At 46.2% G+C, this 20,361-nt stretch overlaps 1 protein-coding gene, 1 long non-coding RNA gene and 1 pseudogene across 2 annotated transcripts; 2 read left to right on the forward strand and 1 right to left on the reverse strand.

The window, feature by feature from the left end:
* Positions 1 to 7,727: 7,727 nt before the first annotated feature.
* COX5B (cytochrome c oxidase subunit 5B) lies at positions 7,728 to 9,847 on the reverse strand. The gene is made up of 4 exons (XM_070474541.1): positions 9,697 to 9,847; positions 9,093 to 9,166; positions 8,819 to 8,918; positions 7,728 to 7,926 (listed from the first exon to the last, which is right to left on the reverse strand). The coding sequence occupies exons 1-4, from the start codon at positions 9,797 to 9,799 to the stop codon at positions 7,814 to 7,816; spliced, it is 390 nt and encodes a 129-aa protein (XP_070330642.1). The 5' UTR covers positions 9,800 to 9,847; the 3' UTR covers positions 7,728 to 7,813.
* Positions 9,848 to 9,911: 64 nt separating this feature from the next.
* On the forward strand, positions 9,912 to 19,119 carry LOC139037541 (uncharacterized). The gene is made up of 2 exons (XR_011490423.1): positions 9,912 to 10,455; positions 10,534 to 19,119. It is a non-coding gene; the product is annotated as an uncharacterized lncRNA (long non-coding RNA).
* Positions 19,120 to 19,138: 19 nt separating this feature from the next.
* LOC139037538 (SUMO-conjugating enzyme UBC9 pseudogene) lies at positions 19,139 to 20,250 on the forward strand (annotated as a pseudogene).
* Positions 20,251 to 20,361: the final 111 nt, after the last annotated feature.

The raw sequence follows: 20,361 nt of genomic DNA on the forward strand, positions 1-20,361 counted from the left end.
TTGTGATTCCTCACATGTGTCTGAGTGTGTATGAGTATCCGTGTGCACTTTGGAGGATGTCGGCCCTCAGATTCACACTCAACAATGGATTGAGCCCCAACCCAGTGCCCGGCACTGAGCTGAGCCATTTACACATTATTCCTCTTTATCCTCTGCCAGTTCTGTCATCAGTTAAAACCCACAGCCTGCTCTTCCAGGGGACTGATTTTTAGTTAGGCATCACAAATAACTTATTTAAATGATCCCCTGGCATGGTTTTTAAGACAGGATGGTGGTAGAGCTGCTGCTGGAACTCTGGGGAAGCCCATACTCTGTGGGAGCCCCTATTCTGGGGCCAGGGTGTGATGGGTGGGGAAGCAGCAGCCCTACTGTGCTGAGAGGCCTCCCCTCCCTGTCTACCTCCTGCTCTTCTTCCATCTCCTCTCCCTGAAATCTCTGTTCCCTTAGGCCCTACCCCATGGGACCACCTGCTGTGCACGCCTCCTTCTAGTGGTTTGATCTCTTAACCCAGTTAAAAAACCATGTTCCTAAGAGTCCTTTGAATAGTGACCCTAGTAATGGGACTGACTCAAGGAAGCTGGCCTTGCTTCTTTCCAAGTTATGCCATGTGAGTAGCTGCTTAGTCTTTCAAAGGCCATCCTGGAGTGACACTTTCCATTATTTTATTCATCCAAGGCTTCTACTTCATGTAATTATCATTTATTGATCCTCTAGTAGTTGCTGCATACATGATATGGGTTGTAATTTAATCCTTTTTAAGGATCCTGCAAAAGGGGATTTGGAAGTTCCAGGAGGTTAAATGAGTTGCCCAAGTTTTATACAGCTGCTAGTTACTGTGTGTCAGTCGTGTCCAACTCTTTGTGACCCCATGGATTGTAGCCAGCCAGGCTCCTCTGTCCATGGGATTCTCCAGGCAAGAATATTGGAGTGGGTTGCCATTTCCTTCTACAGGGGATCTTCCAGACCTAGTGATCGAACCTGTCTCCTGAATTGCAGGTGGATGCTTTACTGTCTGACCTACTAGGGAAGCCTTAGTAGATCAGACTCCATAGCCTATACCTCTTCCTCCACACTATACTAGCTGATTTCAAAAGTTATTAGAGAAAAGATTAAAAATCAAAACCACAAAGAGGAGGAAGACCCAAGTGTGGCCAAGGGGACTAATGTGATTATGTGAATGACAATGAAATCTGTCTTTGAGCTTCTTGGAAGCAAGAACAAAAGTGTGGGAAGATGAAGGGCTACATGCTTCTCTATATAATACACAGTCTCTGTGGTCAAAGGAAATAAGTTTTTCTCTTATTTTCCACTCCAGGAGTAATTTCTCATGTGGGGTTTTATACAAGGACATTGCATAACAAAATGAGTAAATGAATTAGGTTTTCAAAAACTAGGTGCAGCAAAAGACAGATAAATAATTGTCCTGTGTAATGTGTTCGTCCATTCAGCAATCATTCAATAAACACTGAGCACCTACCATGCCTTGGCTGCCGAGATGCAAAACACATGCAAAAAGATAATTATCCTGTAGTGTAATCAACTGTAATGGAGGTATCCTTGATGCTTCAGGGGTACACCTGAGTGGGATGATACTCCTGGGCACATATCAGGAAAAATCACACTAATTCAAAAATACACACCCCAGTGTTCATAACAGCATAATTATTTACAATTGCAAAAATATGGAAGCAGCCTAAGTGTCCATCAACAAATGAATGTGAAGTTGAAGGTAGATGCCCACTCCTCCCAGGGTGAGCAGTGGGAGTTCATTCCCTGTGGACAGCAACTCCAAAGTATCAACAGGACACTCCAGAGAGGAGGCTGAGCCCTGCCTAGAAAAGAGAGAAGAGATCAAGTATTTCTCTAAGTCAAGGAGAACTGCCTGACCTGAAAGCTTCTTGGAGGTCAAAGGGAAATGATGCCAAACACCTTCAGGCCGCTTCGCTGGACGCTGTCCCGGCTGAGAGTCGCATGCGCACACGCGGACGGACCCTGTGCTGTACTTAGTCGCTCAGTCGTGTCCGACTCTTTGTGACCCCATGGGCTGCTGCTGGCTCCTAGAGGATCCTGAGCTGTACCAAATACAGACTCAGAACCAGGCAAATCAAAATGGTTGGCCCACGGAAACCTGGAGAAATGCCCCATAAATGCTATTTAAACTGCTGCAAGAGAGCGACTCTCTGAGGCTGGCCCTGTGTCCATCCACACGTACTGTACTCTTTTTCCTCCTAAAAAACGCGTTGCTCATTTCACTACTTTCCATCTTTGTGGAAATTCTTTTCTGCAAAGCTGAAGGGTGAGGGCCTTGTCACTGACTACTGGTCTAGTGGCTAGTGGTTAGGATCAGACCCTAATCTAGTGACTAGGATTTGGTGCTCTCACTGTCATGGCCCCCCCTCAATCTCTGGCCAGGAGCTGAAGCCCCACTTCAAGCCCCTGCAGGCTGAGGCCACCCAAGATCGTATTGATTAAGAAAATGAGGTCTTCACTTCATTTTTCCACTAACTTTAGTATACATGCGTAAGATTTAAACAAAAGAAAATAGCTATAACATAGCTAAAGATCCAGGAAGAACTAAAAATCTTAAATCTTCCTTTGAAAAAAAATGAGTCTGACATTATTTTAATTTCAGGAGAAGTTCATATGAAGTATTCATAAAATAGTGATCACTATAAATAAAATAATAGATTACTATTCAAGATTACTGTGTAGTCCAGGTGCTGGGGAGAATTCAAAGGTGAATAAAACAGAGTCCTGCCCTCAAAGAACCTATGATTAGAAAAGATTTTATATATATTCATAAGTAATTACAGCATAATAATGGTACAGGTAAGAAAATGTATTTTAAAAAGAGAATCAAAAGTAAAGGAGAGAGCATTTTCAAAATAGAAAATAACTTTTATTTCTATATAACAACTAAAAATTCAGAAAAATGTCTTAAAAATTTATAATTTGTAGTAGGATGCACAGTGGTCTCATATCTAGAAATTGTCTAATTAAATATGGCTACTTTGCTTTTCTCTGGAGAAGGAAATGGCAACCCACTCCAGTATTCTTGCCTGAGAAATCTTATGGGCAGAGGCAACTGGCAGGCAACAGTCCATGAGTTACAAAAAAGTTGGACATGACTTAGCAACTAAACAACAAAACTCTGCTTTTGAACTGTGGTGTTGGAGAGGACTCTTGGGGGTCCCTTGGGCTGCAGGAAGATCCAGTCGGTCCGTCCTGGAGGGGATCAGTCCTGGGTGTTCATTGGAGGGGCTGGTGCTGAGGCTGAGGCTCCAGTGCTTTGGCGGCCTCATGCAAGGAGTTGACTCGTTGCGGGGGACCCTGATGCTGGGGAGGATTGGGGGCGGGGGGAGGGGGGGATGGCGGGGGGTGGGATGGCTGGATGGCATCGCCGGCTCGGTGGACATGGGTTTGGGTGGACTCCGGGAGTTGGTGATGGAAAAAAAAAGAAAAACAGGAAAAAAAAAAAAAAGAAAATGAGGTCCATTGTCATAGATACAAATATCCACAATGGAATATAACTCAGCCATAAAAAAGAACAAAACTTTGCCATTTAAAGCAACAAGGATGGGCTTGGAGGGCATTATGCTAAGTGAAATAAGTCAGACAGAGAAAGACAAACACTGTATGATACCACTTATATGTTGGAATCTAAAAAATACAGCAGACTAGTGAATATAACAAAAAAGGAGGGTGGGATGTTTCAAGAGAACAGCATCGAAACATGTATATTATCTAGAGTGAAACAGATCACCAGCCCAGGTTGGATGCATGAGACAAGTGCTCGGGCCTGGTGCACTGGGAAGACCCAGAGGGATCGGGTGGAGCGGGAGGTGGGAGGGGGGACCGGGATGGGGAATACATGTAAATCCATGGCTAATTCATTTCAATGTATGACAAAAACCGCTGCAATGTTGTAATTAGCCTCCAACTAATAAAAATAAATGGAAAAAAAAAAACAAAACAAAAAAGAAGCAGACACAGATATACAGAACTAGTGATTACCAGTGGTGGGGGGAGAGGGAGGGGCAAGATGGGGGAGGAGATTATATATAATAACATATAAGGATATATTGTACAACCCAGGGAATATAGTCAATGTAAATGCTGCATGTGTACTAAATAATTTCAATCATGTCCGACTCTTTATGACCCTATGGTCTGTAGCCCACCAGGCTCCTCTGTCCATGGGAGTCTTCTGGAGTGGGTTGCCATGCCCTCCTCCAGGGGATCTTCCCAACCAGGCAGCACACCAGTGTCTCTTTGTCTCCTGCATTGGCAGGTGGGTTCTTTACCACTGGCGCCACCTGGTAAGCCCAACTGTAAATGCAGTATAACCTTTAAAAATTGTGAATCACTATATTGTATACATCTATAGCTTGTATATTATACAGCAACTGTATTTCAATAAAAATTTTCACCATTAATCAGTATTTTAAATCAGTATTCATAGTTGTTTATATTTACCTAAAGGAACTCTGGAAGGGATACACAGGAAACCAATACAAGCAGTTGCCTCTGAGTATGTGTTGGGGGAGCCGGGAATGGAACAGGGCTTCTGCCTTGAATCCATCTCAGGAAAGCAGAAGAGAGGGGGTTGTTCTTCACTTGGGCCATGTTCACACAATCTTGAAGGAATGGGGTCATAAAGGACTTAATCTGCATTTCTATCATCAGAAAGAGCAGCTCTGACTGGACCACAGAGGCCCTGACCTCTTACAAAAGCAGAGGTAGGGCTAGTTTTTAATTATCACAGGAGTGGGGGACGACAGTCGCTGTGTGAGGGTTCACCCCATCCTGCAGCCAGAGACAGCTCAGAGCCCTGGAGCCCTCAGGACCAGGTGACAAAGTGGCTGAACCTCTGGTAGGCTGTAGGGCCCAGGACCCTTCTGGAGGAAAAGCCAGGTCAGACAAATGTTTTTGCATAGATGCTGCAAATCCAAATTGGGTCGTCTGGCACCGCTGTCAGCATGAGGCCTGGCTGGGACTGCTGCTCAGAGGGATCTGAGGAGGCTTCTCATTTAGTGTGTGTTTGTGTCTGTGTGTGTAAGAAACAAAAGCAGGAGGCACAGGACATCTTGCACAGGAGAAAAGTGAATTACTGCCCTTCCCTCTCCCAGGACCCTTCTCTCACCCACTGATTCCCCTGCCAACTCCACGGAGCTCTGTCGATCCTTTCAGGGAGGAACCTGACCCCAGCAGGGAAGATCTAGTGTTCTTCTCTTCCTCTCCACCCATCTCTTCTTTCTCCCTCCCCCTCCCACCCTCCTGCTGGGCCTGCCCACAGGATCTGCCAGTGTGTAGAGGGTGCTCAGGGTTTAGGGAGCCCCAGAGGATGGTGAGGACCAGGGCAGGCCTCGGTAGGATGTTCTGACCAGCTGGGCTGGGCGGTACTGGCACCTGTGAGGCTACAGAAGCAGGGGGCGCTGTGCCACCGACCAGAACCAGGCAGAGCAGGCAGGGTGGAGGAGTTTTCTTGTCCCCTCTCTCTCCCCTTCCACCCTCCTCCCTGCCCCACTGGCAACCACAGCTAAGAGTTCCTTGATGCAAGCCATGGAGGTCAGCTCCCCAGGCAGAGAGAGGGGTGGAGGGTGGATCTGGAGGATCACCTAGGGAGTGACCAGCCTGCTTCTCCGGCTGGGACAACCCGTTCAGATGATTCCACCACACTGTCACCGACATCCTCAGCTCCTTTCTCCCTTGCCCAACCATTTGTCTATTTTCCTGCTTCCAAGGTGGCTGCAGAATGTCATACACTTGGACAGGCTTGTGGCAGTTGCCCTTGGCTGAGCCGCTGGCGTTAGGAGCTTGGCAGTTCTTTCGCTCATTGCCCTGAAGCCCCAGCCCTGCCTACTTGTATTTCACTCAGCCTCCCTTCTCTCCTCTTTGACCCTCTCTTCTTCCCTGCCCTCTGGTCTTGGAAAAATTGGGTCTCTCCTCTCCAGGGCTGTTCCTTCACCTGCCAGACTTTTCCTCTCCTCTGCATCAGGCACCATCCGCTGGCCCTCAAGGATGCTGAGACAGGAGTCTTTTTTTCCGCCCCGTGCCTCTGTGCCCTCAATCTGTCTTCTCGTTCCAGACTGCTTGGGCAAGCTGCTTCTTCCCTTTGTCTGCATCATCAGCAAACACGTGTTCTCACCCAACCAGCCTTGACTGCACTGTGCCCTGAAACTGTCGTCCTGTAGGCCTCCTATATGCCAAGCCCCAGCTTCTTTAAAACCTTGTTTTGATAGACACCTTCCTGTTATTAACCCTTCTCCTTGCCTCCCCAAATTAAGCTTCTTCAACCTTGCCTTTCAGCATCTTCTTGGCTTTTCTCCCTCTGCTGGAGGTTGGATCTCAGCTCTATTTGCATCACTCATGTCCCACTGGAACCTTCTTTCTGCTTCCAGCCTGCTCTCCCCAGCTAACCTGTTCATCCCCATCTGCACCCCATGATTTTTTAGGGCCTGCAAAATCAAGTTATCCAGACTCACCTCTCTCCTCCAAGCATCCCCTTCCTCTCCTTGTCTTCCCTGCTAACAAACCTTCAGGGACTCCCCTTCTCCCAGAAAAATGAAGGCCAAATACCCTTGCAAGTCTTTGGCATTCCAACCACAACTTACTCTTTGCTGTTTTCCCAAAGGCCCTTATGCTTTTTCCCTTTGGAGATTTTAGGACCAGTCCTGACACCTGCCTCCTGGGGTGGGAAGTTAATCATTCCCCCCATCATGTATTCTCACAGCACTTTAGACAAAACCTAAGGAGCTGGGTGTGGACCCAGTATTTTTATTAGCTCTGTGACCTTAGCCAAATAGCTTAACCTCTCTGAACCTCTGAAACATAATCTGAGTCCAGAAATAACCCTACACATTAGTGGTCAATATTCAACAGGGCACAAAGACAATGGGAAAAATAGTTTTTCAATAAATAGGAAATGTCCAGAACAGGCAAATTCATAGACAGAAAGTAGGTTAGTGGTTGTCAGGAGCAGGGGGGAAAGAGGAGTGGGGGTGAGTGCTAATGGGTACTGACTTTTGAGAATGTTCTGGAATTAGTGATAATGACGGTAAAACCTTGTGCATTTACTAGAAACCACTGAATTGTACACTTTGAGAAATGAATTTTATGGTATGCGAATTATATCTGAATTTTTAGAAATTAAGTACACAAAGAAAAAGGTCCATTTCACAGGACAGTCGTGACGGTCAATTGACGCCAGGTACGGGAGTGGCTGTGCTGCCTCCGACGCTGAAAGAGTGGCTGTGTCTTCACCCTTCTTTCCCACTAGTGTCAGCGAGGCTTCCCAGGTGGCTCAGTGGTAAAGAATCTGCCTGCAATGCAGGAGACCCGGGTTCGATCCCTGGGTCGGGAAGATCCCCTGGAGAAGGAAATGGCAACCCATTCTCCAGTATTCTTGCCTGGAGAATTCCATGCAGAGGAGCCTGACAAGTTACAGTCCATGGGGTCACAAAGAAGATACAACTTAGCTACTAAACCCTCAGAGAACATGATCCCAGTGACAAAGCTAGATGATGAAGCCAACATGACAAGTCCAGTCAGCCTGACTCCACGGCCCGTTTTCCACATGCCGACTGTCACTATCACCGCATTAGGGATTGACAGTCTCAGTGTACAAGAGCAAGGGGATGGCAAGTAATATTAACAGATAGCTATTTCTAACATAAAAATTACCCACACTTCCCCCAAAACACAGGAAAGAAATAAGACCAACCAACTATGGGAAGAGAAGCCAATGTAATGACTAGTCTTTACTGGAAAGAAGAAATTCCATATCACATTCTGAGTGCATTACTGTAATGGCTCAGTGGGCCAGCTGGTGTGGCACCAGCTTGTAATGGGTTCCACAACTGGGGCAACGCTGGGCCTCGCCTTTGTGCAGCCAGAACCAGATGACAGTACTGTTGTCTTCTTCACCTGAAAGAAAAAAGGTAGCTGAAGGCCATGCAGCCTAGAAAGACCTTCACCGTTAACCCACTGCCCTCACACCTCTGAGATGCAAATAAAGCTATGGTTGACACCTTAAGGTCAGTTCAAGCTGATCCCATTTTTCAGATGAAGGAACTGTGGCCAAGTTTACCTGTGAGTAAACTGACCTCTTTATCAGTTCCTCATTAGGTTCTCATAGTTCCCTGCATGTGTAGACCCCCAAAGTTGGGTCTATTTTGGCATGTATACCTAATGCCTGATGTGGTGTCTGGCAAAGAGAAAGTACAGCATTTTCTAGATGAATATTTCTGCACGCCACCTCTCCACTGAGGCAGTATTATTGATGTTCCAGGCCTCTTTACAGTGAGGGTGACCTACTTTGGCAAGGAGCCTGAGGGTCAAAACCTTTAAAACATTTATCCACATATCTTTACATATATACATTCACAGACAACAGATGTGAAAAAACTAATAGACATCCTCCATACTAAACAGATATTAAATTAAACAAATGGGTGAGACTTCCTGGTGCTCTAGTGTCTAAGACTCCGTGCTCCCAATGCAGAGGGCTTGGGTTCCATCCTTGGTCAGGAAACTAGATCCTGTGTGCTGCAACTAAAACATCTCACACACGGTAATAAAGATCCCGACGGTCACAACGAAGACCTGGCAGAGCCAGATAAATAAATATTAAAAAAAAAAAACCCAAAAACTTAAACAGAGACTTCCCAGCCAGTTCAGTGGTTAAGATTCTGTGCTTCCAATGCAGGGGGCGTGGATTCCATCCCTGGTTGGGGAACTACGACCCCACATTCTACACAGACAAAAAATGAATAAGCAAACAAACAAAAGGGTGAGAAAACAGTAGAGAAGCACTTACAGATGCAGCCCACTATCCGCTTGTTGGTGATGGAAGGGACTAAATTAGGATCTTCCTTGGTACCTGAGGTTGCCTTTGGGGCAAGTATATTGTATGGGTCCTGAAAAAAACAAAATAAAGGGTTTATTATGACAAATGATCCCTACCCTCAGGGACTACCACTACTGGTACCAGAAGCCAGGTTTCCTGGAGGGACGGCTCCCCATAGAGGAGGCTGCTCTGATCCCATCCAAGGCAATGAACTCTCCCAGAAGGTACAGAACATTCTTCTCACCTGTCCCTTGCGTGCAGCCAGCATGACCTCCCTCTCCAGCCCAGTCGCCTGCTCTTCATCAGTAGGAACACCACCTAAAAGAAAATAAAGTAATTTTGATGTCGGCTGAAATGATCAAGAGGGAAAACGCACATAGGTCAACTTTTGCTTACAGTTTTAGCGGGCCCATAGGCTCCCACAGTCTACCCTTACCCACTGTCCCCTAAGAACCTGTCAGGTTACCCAAAAGTGGAACACGGGGTGATCTTTTCTTCCTTCAACCACGGAGGCCGATTTTTCTGCAATTCTTTCCCCCCAAAAGCAGGTTAATTAGAGTCCTAGTGGGGTGCATCCAACTGAAGACCGGGGCAGGTCTGAAGGGCGGCTTGGCCCCTCCACGCCCCGGTTGCAAACCCTGCCCACCAAGGTCACCCAGCAACTCCGTTTAGGAATTTTTCGCAGCCGGGTCACTTTGGTGATCAGCAGCAGCTGCGGTCGAGAATAACAGGGAGACGTCCGCAGAGAGCCTTTGGGGTCCAGAGGAGATTAAAGGTCTCCCCCACCCCGGCCTTTGCTGACCTAACACCACCGCGGGAGGGCAACGGCGCACGTTGCCGGCGAGTACCTCCAGACGCCATAGAGCGCACCACGGAGACTCCATTTGGACCCCGGGCCCTCAGGGCCTGGGAGGCCAAAGCTCCAGCTCCGCGAAGTAACCTTGACGCCATCACGCCCGCTACAAACACCAGCACTTCCGGGAGCAGGCTCCTGAAACAGAAAGGATTTCCGGGGGAGGGCTTTTTTTCCCCCTTCCGCTTCCTTCCGGCCCAGTGTCCGCCTTACTCACGTGACCTTTCCGGGGCGGGCCATCAGGAAAGGCTGCGCCTGCGCAACTCTGCCTTATTGCCCAATCCGTGCAGCCGGTTAGGGGCGGGGCTAGTAACGGTTTCAATTGTAGGCTTCCGGGCACCTGCCGTTTGCTAACGCTGAGGTTGGGTGCAACTTGTTTTGCGCCTGTGAGACTCAGTGTCGTCGTCCGAATGGGGCAGCCCCACTGTAGTTCATATGCTTCTTGGCTGACAGTTGTGCTCGGGCGACGTGGAGGCTGCTGATGGAAGACGTGAAGCCAGTGCCTGTCAGGATACTTGCCACACATCAAGTGGTCCCCATTTAGTAGTAGCGTCCCAAAGGCCACAGTATTAATTGTGATGAAGGCAAATTGTGATGCTGGGTCTCCTGGCAGTGTGACAGTCACTGTGAACGTGGGCCCAACCTATAAGAACTTGGACAGAATCTGCCCACAGCCCTAGCATCATTTTCCTGTAGCTGTGGCTTTGAGGTGATGAGATCCAGGCCTGAGGCGAGGCTGAGGAAGGGAAAGATGGTAGGGCCAGGTTGTGGGCCCCTTCCAGAACCAACCCTGGGGGAGGGCACAGCAACCCACGCCAGTATTTCTTGCCAGGAGAAGCCCATGGACAGAGGAGCCTGGCGGATGGCAGTCCATAGGATCGCACAGTCGGACACCGCTGACGCGACTAAGCACACCCAGAACCAAAGCCCTTGGTGATGTGGGTAAAGGGGTGGCTACCTCCGGAAGCTGTTAACTAAGAAGAGGATAAGCGAGATTCCTCCGCGGGAAACGGAGTTATTAATGGTAATGGAGTCCCAGAATGTACTAGGACGGGAGTTCTCCGTTGAAAACTGGAAACATCTTCCATAGCTTCCCCCCCACCCCGACCTTGCCCACGAGCTCGGGTGTGCAAGCTTCTTAGGGTGGGCTTTGTAAACACTGCCCTCCATGGGCTCCTAGGCCCTAATTCCCATGGTCAGTATAGCCCTGTCCCAGTCTGGCTACATGCAGTGTCTGTTTCCCTACCTGATTTAAAAAACAAAACAAAACGACCCTTTAGAGCAGAAATTATGTTCTATTCTTCTTTGAATTCTCAGTGTCTTGCAGAGGCCCAGCATGTAAGAGGATCTAGGAAACTTTAGTAAATTTATTTCTTGGAGAGAATCTACAGATTCAGTTTTGTAGGGCTTCCCCTGGCCCAAGGAGATCAACTTGAGGTAAACTGGGGAGGGTTGAAGTCCCAGGTGTTCCCACCTGCCCTGTGCAGGTTATATTTTCAAAAGGACCAGACAGAGCATCCCTTCACATGAGCACAGTCTTCATGGGTGCCTCTCCATCAAGGAGAAAAAAAAATCTCTAAGACCAAAGATGTCTTGATTCTATTGAAAGGTGAGTTTTGCTTTGAATGATTTCCACCATTCTTTCTCCCTTGCCCCCACTGCAACTCTACCAAATTAAAGTGGAAAAAAAATTCCTAAGTCCTAGGAATGTTCTCCAAGAATCTATAGTTGATTTGTAACTATGGTGAGATGTTTAATGCTGGGGTTGGGGAGAAGCAGTGGTCTGGAAAACAAGTGTTCTGGGATGAAACCCACCAGCCAACTCAGTCACTTTTTGTTTTGGCCACCATTTCCTAATCTGTAAAACTATGATTAGACTAGGTTAGTATTTCCTGAAGTGTATTCCATGGATTCCTGGTTTCAGAAGATGCTCTCAGTTAAAAAGACTTGGTTAAGATAGGGAGGGCTTCCCAGATGGCTCAGTGGTTAAAAAAAAAATCTGCCTGCCAATGCAGGAGATGCAGGAGACTAGGGTTTGATCCCTGGGTTGGGAAGATCTCCTGGAAGAGGAGATGGCAACCCACTCCAGTATCCTTGCCTGGAAAATTCCGTGGACAGAGGAACCTTGTGGCTATGGTCCATGGGGTCGCAACAGAGTCGGACATGACTTAGAGATGGAGCATGAACTTGTGTGTGAAGGATAGGGAAGTCTTGCGTTTGAGAGCTGCCCTTTGGAGATGAACACACGAGTATCTTAAAGACTCTGATTAGACCTGCAGCAGAGAATGCTATTTTCGTTTTCCCACCTTAATTGACCATTCTTTGCCAAGAAATACCTGCTAACTCAACTCTCAGCAGACCAGGGAGAAATTCCCTTCTGATATGTTACAGTTCTTGATCATAAAATGGTTTATTCCAGCCTATAAAATGGAAATAGAGTTAAGGCTTGTTTCTTCCTCTCACAGTAGGCTTTCCAAATCATAGGACATTTTTTGAAGGTCCCTGTTCAACTCACAAAAACCCTGGGATTGTTCACTCTAAGCTGGTGAGCTCCAGTGGCAGGGCCAGGCTCCAGGGCATCCCCACCCATCCCCTCCTGCCTCCAGCTCTCATCACTCTGAGTTTACACTCCTGCCCCTAGATCTGTTCTTGAGAAACAGCTTGGCTTGGGCAACAATCTCCCACTCCTTCCTGCTCCATTGTCTTTGCCATAAGAATAAACTTTTATTATTATTTTTTATTTTTATAGGATAATTCTTAGAGGTCAAAATAAACACTCACTGTAATAAACCAAAAAACATATATGTTTTAAGGAACAAGTTGATTGTTAATAGTTTCATGTTTATCCTTTTTTTCCTTTCTCTATGCCAGGGCTTCTCAACTTTTGTGCTGGCATTTTGGACTGGAAGATTGTTTGCAGGTGTTGAGGGGGGAGGTGCTTTCCTGTGTGCACTGGAGATGCTCAGCATCTACACCATTAGCATTCCCCAGTGGTGACAACCAAAACTGCCTTCATAGTTCATTGTGAAGTTGCTCAGTCATGTCCAACTCATTGCAACCCCATGGACTGTAACCTACCAGGCTCCTCCATCCATAGGATTTTCCAGGCAAGAGTACTGGAGTGGGTTGACATTTCCAAAAATGCCTTCAGCCGTTACCATATGTCCCCTGGAGGGCAATGTTGCCCCTGGCTGAGAATCTCCACTCCGTGCTCCAGTGGTCACACTCAAGCAAATGCACATATTGAGATATTTCTTAAAAATGTACAGACATGTAAATGAATATAGAATAGAAAAATCACTACTATACAAATTATAAGTTGCTTTTTATTTTGTGGGCATCACAGATCAATACATAGAGATCTAACTCATTTTATGTAATTACTGCATAGTAGTCCCTACTGTGAAAGTAATATCTATGAATTTACCTAATCATTTACTGCTTGATGGATATTCAGATGGTTTATACATTTTTGCCTCTGAAACAGTGCTGCACTGCACATCTCTAGTACATGCAAAGTCGCTTCAGTCCTGTCCAACTGTTTGCAACCTTATGGACTGTAGCCCACCAGACTCCTCTGTCCATGGGGATTATCCAGGCAAGAATACCGAGTGGGTTGCCATGCCGGCAGGAGATCTTCCCAATCCAGAGATCAAACCAAAGTCTCTTATTCTCCTGCATTGGCAGGTGGGTTCTTTACCACTGCTGCCACCTGAGAAGCCCAATCATATAGCCATAAATTCTGGAGCCTTCATTTCTGAGGAATAGGGTCAGAAGATGTGTGCATCAAGCATAACAATAAGTTCTGTCAAAAATTTTAAAAATTACTGCAAAATAGAATATAAAAAATAGTACAACAGGGTAACAAATGTATGTGCTTCCAACCAGGTCAAGAGCTTTGATAGTATCTGTACAGCTTTTTTAAAGCTTTGAAGAAAATATGACAAATATTAATAACTTAAAAATCTACATGGTGATTTAAAAAAAAAAAAAAGCCTGCCAGACTGTGTTCCCAAAAGTTTGGAGCAGTTCCTGCTCCTGCCAGCTGGGTACGTGAGTCCTAGCTCCCAACTCCAGCTGTGAGGGTTCCCCATGCTGCGCCCTGCTGTGCTGCCCCTTCAGTCGGTCAGACCCTTTTCAATGGTAGCCTGCCAGGCTCCAGGCAAGAACACTGGAGTGGATTGCTCTGCCCTCCTCCACATGTGAGGGTTACCCGCCTTTTGCCAAATCTGTCCACTGTTAGATGAAAACTGAGATGCTGCTGGAGTTTGCATTTCAGTTCCCTGACCTCTGAGAGAGCTGAACTTATTTTCATAAGTTTAGTGATGATTTGCATTTCCTCCATATCCTTGTCAAACTAGTTATTTGTTGCCTTTTTGATGACAGCCATTTTGACATGTGAGGTGATATCTCAGTGTGGTTTTGATTTGCATTTCCCTGATGATTAGTGATGCTGAGCATCTTTTCATGCATCTGTTGGCCATCTATTTGTCTTTGGGAAATGTCTGTTAAGGTCCTCTGCCCATTTTTTAATTGAGTTGTTCCTTTTTTTTTTTTAAATGTTGAGTTGTATGATTTCTTCAAGTACCTTGGATATTAACCCCTTATTGGATATATCTTTTGCAAGTATCTCCTCCCATTCAGTGGGCTGCTTTTTATTTTGTTGATACAAACCTGTTATATTGATCTATATGTCTGTTTTTGTGCCAGTACAATACTGTTTTGATTACTATATCTTTGAAGTATAGATTAAAATCAGGGAGCATGATACCTCTGTCTTTGTTCTTTTCATGATTGTTTTGGCTATCAGGGTCTTTTGTGGTTCCATAAAAATTCTGGAATTATTTGTTCCAGTTCTGTGGAAAATGCCTCTGTTATTTTGATAGTGATTGCAGTAAGTCTGTAGATTTAAGTACCCCTTGCTTCTTTTTCTCTGTCTTTTAAAAATTTTGATAAGTTTTCCCCTAAGAAGAATCTCCATATATTTCCAGACTGCAGTAGCAGAATACTGGTCCCCCAGGGATGTCCAATACTTTGCCCATGTGATGCAAAAAGCCAACACATTGGAAAAGACCCTGATGCTGGGAAAGATTGAAGGCAGAAGGAGAAGGAGGCGGCGGAGGATGAGATGGTTAGATAGCATCACTGACTCAATGGACATGAATTTGAACAAACTCTGGGAGACGGTGAAGGACAAGGGAAGCCTGGTGTGCTGCAGACCATGGGATTGCAAAGAGTCAGGCAGGACTTAGCAACTTAACAACAACAACAACAACAACAAAGGCTGTCCATGTCCTAATTCCAGAATCTGTGAATATGTTAAGTTGAACAGTAAAAGGTTATTAAGGTTGCAGATCCTTAATTCCAATTAAGGTTGCTAATCAACTGACCTGAAAATAGGGAGCGTATCCTGGATTATCTAGGTGGGCTCAGTAATCACAAGGGAGGCAGAAGAGGGTCAGAAGGAGATGTGACTGTGGAGGAATGTTCAGAGAGATGCAATGTTACTGGTTTAAAGATGGAGAAAGGGGATCACAGGTCAAAGAATGCAGTTAACCTCTAGAAGCAGGGAAAAGCAAGGGGAAGTCTCTTCCCCAGTCTCCAGAAAGAAACACAAACCTGGCTTTCATACTGATTTCAGCCCATGAGACCCAGGTCAGACTTCTATAGAACTGTAATGCTTTCATGGCATCAGTAGATCAGTTAACTCCTGTATCCTGGGTTGCTGCTGCTGCTGTCACTTCAGTCGTGTCTGACTCTGTGTGACCCCATAGACGGCAGCCAGGCTTTGCTGTCCCTGGGATTCTTCAGGCAAGAACACTGGAGTGGGTTGCCATTTCCTTCTCCAGTGCATGGAAGTGAAAAGTGAAAGTGAAGTCGCTCAGTCATGTCTGACTCTTTGCGACCCCATGGACTGCAGCCTACCAGGTTCCTCCATCCATGGGATTTTCCAGGCAAGAGTACTGGAGTGGGTTGCCATTGCCTTCTCCAGTAAGCAGGTCTCAGATTTAGCTGCACATTAATTAGAATCACCTGGAGCTCTTTCTGTTCCCAATACCCAGATCATCTCCAGACCATGGAAGCAGAGTTTCTGGGGGTGAGATCCAGGCATTATTACTTTAAAGTTCCCCAGGTATTTTCAGTGTGCAGCCAGGGCAGAGAACCTCCACCTCAGTCTAACCAAAGCTCTAAAAGAAGCTCTTTTTCTTGCCTCTTGGTAACGGGGATGCTGGAGTCAGAGAGGAAGTGTAAAACTACCGCCTCCACCCCACCCTGCCCCAACTAAGAACACCAAACCTATGCTTTTGGATAGAAATGGGCTCCATTTGAACCCTTGGCCATTTAGTAGCTTAGAAATTGAATCCCATCTCTCCTTACTAGGCAAGAATGCAGATAGCTCTCTTGTTTCATATTTTTCATTTTTGGCTGCGCTGGGTCATTATGGCTGTGCGCAGGCTTTCTCTAGTTGCAGCGTGAGGGCTTCTCATTACAGTGGCTTCTCTTGTGGAGCATGGGCTCTAGGCGCACGGGCTTCAACAGTCACAGCATGCAGGGTCAGTAGTGGCAGCACACTGGCTTAGTTGCTCTGTGCCACGTGGAATCTTCCTGGACCAAGGATTGGACCCGTGTCTTCCAATCCACGTTGGAAGGTGGGTTCCTAACCACTGGACCTGCAGAGAAGGCCACAGGCAGGTCTCTAATGGTGTTTATTAAACAAGCTGCAAAGACAGAACGAAGGTCTTTTTTTTTTTTTTCCTGGAACCATTTGAGCAAGTTACTGATCGGATACCCCATCACAGGAGAGTGTGTGTTTCCTACAGACGTTCTCTTGTGTAACTTCAGTATGACTCTCAAAATCAGGATATTACAACTTGTACTTTTTTACCATTTAATCCTCAGACCCTATTCAGGTTTTGCTAAGTGTTCCAGGAATGTCTTTTATAGCAAAGAATCCAGTTCGTGATGCCTTTAGTTTCATGTCCCTTTAACCTCCTCCACACTGGAACATTTCTTCAGCCTTTCCTTGACTCTTAGGACCTTGACACTTTGAAGGGCTTCCTTTGTGGCTCAGCTGGTAAAGAATTCTCCTGCAATGGGGGACACCTGGATTCAATCCCTGGATTGGGAAGATCCCCTGGAGAAGGGGGAAGCTACCCACTCCAGTATTCTGGCCTGGAGAATTTCATGGACTGTATAGGAGATACCCCACATCCAAGGTCAGGAGCAGCGGTGATGAGGAGATACCCCATGTTCAAGGTAAGAGAAACCCCACTAAGACAGTAGGCACTGAGAGAGGGCATCAGAGGGTAGACAAACTGAAACCACAACCACAGAAAACTAGCCAATCTGATCACATGGACCACAGCCTTGTCTAACTCAATGAAACTAAGCCATGCCGTGTGGGGCCACCCAAGATGGTCAGGTCATGGTGGAGAGGTCTGACAAAATGTGGTCCACTGGAGAAGAGATTGGCAAGCCACTTCAGTATTCTTGCCTTGAGAACCCCATGAACAGTATGAAAAGGCAAAAAGATAGGACACTGAAAGATAACTCCCCAGCTCGGTAGGTGCCCAATATGCTACTGGAGATCAGTGGACAAATAGCTCCAGAAAGAATGAATGGATGGAGCCAAAGCAAAAACAACACCCAGTTGTGGATGAGACTGGTGATAGAAGCAAGGTCCAATGCTGTAAAGAGCCATATTGCACAGGAACCTGGAATGTTAGGTTCATGAATCAAGGCAAATTGGACATGGTCAAACAGGAGATGGCAAGAGTGAATGTCGACATTCTAGGAATCAGCAAACTAAAATGGACTGGAATGGGTGAATTTAATTCAGATGACCATTATATCTACTACTGTGGGCAGGAATCCCTTAGAAGAAATGGAGTAGCCCTCATAGTCAACAAGAGTGTCCAAAATGCAGTACTTGGATGCAGTCTCAAAAATGACAGAATGATCTCTATTTGTTTCCAAGGCAAACCATTCAATATCACGGTAATCCAAGTCTATGCCCTGACCAATAATGCTGAAGAAGCTGAAGTTGAACAGTTCTATGAAGACCTACACAACCTTCTAGAACTAACACCCAAAAAAGATGTCCTTTTCATTACAGGGGACTGGAATGCAAAAGTAGGAAGTCAAGAAACGCCTGGAGTAACAGGCAAATTTGGCCTTGGAATATGGAATGAAGCAGGGCAAAGTCTAATAGAGTTTTGCCAAGAGAATGCACTCGTCATAACAAATACCCTCTTCCAACAACACAGGAGAAGACTCTACACATGGACATCACCAGATGGCCAAACCGAAATCAGATTGGATACATTCTTTGCAGCCAAAGATGGAGAAGTTCTATACAGTCAGCAAAAATAAGACCAGGAGCTGACTGTGGCTCAGATCATGAACTCCTTATTGCCAAATTCAGACTGAAATAGAAGAAAGCGGGGAAAACCACTAGACCATTCAGGTATGACCTAAATCAAATCCCTTATGATTATACAGTGGAAGTGACAAATAGATTTAAGGAACTAGATCTGATAGAGTACTTGATGAACTATGGATGGAGGTTCGTGACATTGCACAGGAGACAGGGATCAAGACCATCCCGAAGAAAAAGAAATACAAAAAAGCAAAATGGTTGTCTGAGGAGGCCTTACAAATAGCTGCAAAATGAAGAGAAGCGAAAAGCAAAGGAGAGAAGGAAAGATAACACCCATTGGAATGCAGAGTTCCAAAGAATAGCAAGGAGAGATAAGAAAGCCTTCCTCAGTGATAAGTGCAAAGAAATAGAGGGAAATAATAGAATGGGAAAGACTAGAGATCTCTCAAGATGATTAGAGATACCAAGGGAACACTTCATGCAAAGATGGGCACAATAAAGGACAGAAATGGTATGGAGCTAACAGAAGCAGAGGATATTAAGAAGATGTGGCAAGAATACACAGAAGAACTGTACAAAAAAGATGACCCAGACAATCATGATGATGTGATCACTCACCTAGAGCCAGATATTCTGGAATGTGAAGTCAAATGGGCCTTAGGAAGCATCACTATGAAAAAAGCTAGTGGAGGTGATGGAATTCCAGCTGAGCTATTTCAAATCCTAAAAGATGACGCTGTGAAAGTGCTGCACTCAATATGCCAGCAAATTTGGAAAACTCAGCAGTGGCCACAGGACTGGAAAAGGTCAGTTTTCATTCCAATCCCAAAGAAAGGCAATGCCAAAGAATGCTCGAACTACGGCACAATTGCACTCATCTCACATGCTAGTAAAGTGTTCAAAATTCTCCAAGTCAGGCTTCAGCAATACATGAACTGTGAACTTCCAGATGTTCAAGCTGGATTTAGGAAAGGCAGAGGAACCAGAGATCAAATTGCCAACATCCGTTGGATCATCAAAAAAGCAAGAGATCTCGAGCGCTCGGGCTGCGCGCGGAGCGGGCTCGGGAGGGAAGTCCCGAGACAAAGGGAGCGCCGCCGCCGCCGCCGCCTAGTACGCCTCGCTCGCCGGGCCGGGCCGCCCGAGGGACGCGAACATGTCGGGGATCGCCCTCAGCAGACTTGCCCAGGAGAGGAAAGCTTGGAGAAAAGACCACCCGTTTGGTTTCGTGGCCGTCCCGACAAAGAACCCTGACGGCACAATGAACCTCATGAACTGGGAGTGTGCCATTCCTGGGAAGAAGGGGACTCCATGGGAAGGCGGCTTGTTTAAACTACGGATGCTGTTCAAAGACGATTACCCATCCTCACCGCCGAAATGCAAGTTTGAACCGCCGCTGTTCCACCCAAACGTGTACCCCTCGGGTACGGTGTGCCTGTCCATCCTGGAGGAGGACAAGGACTGGCGGCCAGCCATCACCATCAGGCAGATCTTATTAGGAATACAGGAACTTCTAAATGAACCAAATATCCAAGACCCAGCTCAAGCAGAGGCCTACACGATCTACTGCCAAAACAGAATGGAATACGAGAAAAGGGTTCGAGCACAAGCCAAGAAGTTTGCTCCCTCATAAGCAGCGACCTGTGGCATCGTAAAAGGAAGGGATTGGTTTGGCAAGAACTTGTTTACAACATTTTTGCAAATCTAACGTTGCTCTACAGTTACTGGTCACCTGGGGAGGGTGGGCGGGCGCCATTTTCCATTTCCGCCACTGGTACAGTCTCGACTCGCTGAATTGCCCAGTTTTTCATACAGGGTCTCTTCCTTCAGTTTTTGTATTTTTGACTGTTATGTAAAACTTGCTTTTATTTTAATATTGATGTCAGTATTTCAACTGCTGTAAAATTATAAACTTTTATACTTGGATGAGTCCTGAGGAGCGCGTTCCCTTCGCTCACGGACGCAGGCATGCTCCACGCCGCCCAGAGCTGCACTTAGCCTCCCGCTGGCCGCACGTCGCTGGAAAGCAAAGCCGCCCGCCCCTAGAGCCCCAGAGCCCCAGAGCCCCAGCCAGCCAGCGTCGCGTTTCCGCATCACTTCCTTTGTGTTTATATGGCGTTTGTCTGTGTTGTTGTTTAGAGTAAATAAACTGTTTATATAAAAAAAAAAGCAAGAGAGTTCCAGAAAACATCTATTTCCGCTTTATTGATTATGCCAAAGCATTTGACTGTGTGGATCACAAACTGTGGAAAATTCTTCAAGAGAAGGGATACCAGACCA

This window comes from Odocoileus virginianus, chromosome 2, assembly GCF_023699985.2.
Source record: "Odocoileus virginianus isolate 20LAN1187 ecotype Illinois chromosome 2, Ovbor_1.2, whole genome shotgun sequence".
Lineage (NCBI taxonomy): Eukaryota > Metazoa > Chordata > Mammalia > Artiodactyla > Cervidae > Odocoileus > Odocoileus virginianus.